The 2095-nt window shown below is 32.9% G+C and overlaps 1 protein-coding gene across 1 annotated transcript; it reads right to left on the bottom strand.

The window, feature by feature from the left end:
- Positions 1-802: 802 nt before the first annotated feature.
- On the bottom strand, positions 803-1721 carry LOC138348029 (uncharacterized mitochondrial protein AtMg00810-like). The gene is made up of 2 exons (XM_069296635.1): positions 1547-1721; positions 803-1164 (listed from the first exon to the last, which is right to left on the bottom strand). The coding sequence occupies exons 1-2, from the start codon at positions 1719-1721 to the stop codon at positions 803-805; spliced, it is 537 nt and encodes a 178-aa protein (XP_069152736.1).
- Positions 1722-2095: the final 374 nt, after the last annotated feature.

The following is a 2095-nucleotide window of genomic DNA, read 5'->3' as shown; positions in this document are numbered from 1 at the left end:
TTTAAAAAATGTTCAAATTTATTATAGGCTATTTAAGGCCACTTGAGATGATTACAATCATTAACTACATCACTATTTATACTACTCAAAATAGAAAACAAAAAGTGTTGCACAAATAACTTAATACACGTATCACAATTTAGTAGATACATGTACTACGAAATTCTAAAGATACTTCTTGAAAAACTAAGAGACAATTTTGGAAGACTAAACATTGATGCATTAATTCCAACACTCCCTCTTAATGCATTTTGCTTGAGAACTCCAATGCGTTTTCGAAGATAGCAAAAAAAATTTCTAGGAAGTGCTTTGGTGAAGATGTCAGCAAGTTGTTCTCCTATCTGACAATAATTCAACTGAATTTCGCCTTTCTCTTGTGCTTCTCGGATAAAATGATACTTGATGTAAATATGCTTTGATCTTTAATGGCTGACTGGATTCTTGGCGATGGCAATGACAATTGCTGATTTGTTATCACAATCCTTTTTTTTTTGTTTTTCACCAATGTCTTCAAATATTCTCCTAAGCCAAATAGCTTGAGAAGTAGTTTTGGATGTTGAAACATATTCTGCTTCGGCAGTGGATTGAGCAACAACACTTTGCTTTTTTGATAACCAAGAACAAATGTTTGATCCAAATAAGAAAGCATAATCAGAAGTACTCTTCATGTCATCTATACTTCCACCCCAATCATTATCAGAATAACCAATTAAGTTTAAATTTCCACCAAATTTGTACATTATCCCATAATCCATTGTTCCTTGCAAGTAGCGTAAACACACTTTGCAGCTTCAACATGCACTTAGATTGGTTCTTGCATAAATCTGGATAATAAACTAGCAGTAAACATAATATCTGACCTTATTGAAGTAAGATATAGCAAACTTCCAATCAAACTCCTAAAAAGTGAGCTATTAACTTTTTTTTCTCCATCATCTTTTCTAAACTTCTCATTTGCTGCTAATGGTATGGCCACAGACCTGCAATCCATCATTTTGAACTTTTGAAGAATACTTTTAGTATACTTCTTTTGAGAAATGAAAATTCCTTCTTTCACTTGAGAAACTTCGATGCCCAAGAAATAATTTAACAATCCAAGATCACTCATTTCATAAGCATGCATCATATCTTGTTTGAAATTTTGCATCATCTTTACATCATTTCCTGTAAAGAGCAAATCATCCACGTAGAGACAAACAATGATAATGCTGACATGTTCTTTGTTCACATACAAAGTGGCTTCACTTTTACTTCTTTGAAAATTATTTTTAAGAAAGTATGTATCAATTTCATTGTACCAGGCTCTTGGAGCTTGCTTCAGTCCGTAAAGAGATTTTTTTAGTCTATACACCTTTTCTTCTCCCCCCTTGAACAAAAAATTCTTGAGGTTGCTCAACATAAATCTCTTCATCAAGTTTCCCATTCAAAAATGTTGATTTAACATCAAGTTGAAATATCTTCCATTTCTTTTGTGCAGCAACAACAATTACAGTTCAAATTCTCTCAAGACGAGTAACTGGAGAAAAAGTTTCATAAAAATCAATACCTGATTTTTGCGTGAAGCCTCTAGCAACCAACCTTGCTTTGTGCTTTTGAATATCTCCTTCCTGATTGAGTTTGATTTTGTAAATCCATTTTAGACTTACAACATCTCTTTCTCTAGGAATAGCCACAAGCTCCCAAGTATTATTTTTTCCGATCATTCGAATTTTTTCTTCCATGGCTTTCTTCGAAACATCATACTTTATTGCGTCTTCATAATTGTCTGGCACAACACCGGCAAAATTACATCTTTGATAAATGTCACTCAATATTTTTGGTTCCTCTTGGAGGGGGATCTTCATTATCTAAATCTGGGATTTCTCCCCCTTGAGAGACATCTTCATCTTTCTCATCCTCTTCTTGATTTGAAGATATGATAGCAATATTCTCTATATTTTTATCCTCCCAATTCAATGTTGTGTTTTCATAAAAAATGACATATCTACTAACAACAAGTTTGTTAGTTTTGACATCGAGAAGCCTATATCCTTTTGTCACATCACTATAACCAAGAAAGACACATTTTTGACTTTTTTCATCCAATTTTGTTCTT

Source organism: Solanum lycopersicum, chromosome 4 (genome assembly GCF_036512215.1).
Source record: "Solanum lycopersicum chromosome 4, SLM_r2.1".
NCBI lineage: Eukaryota > Viridiplantae > Streptophyta > Magnoliopsida > Solanales > Solanaceae > Solanum > Solanum lycopersicum.
This window is presented reverse-complemented; position numbering and strand designations above follow the sequence as displayed.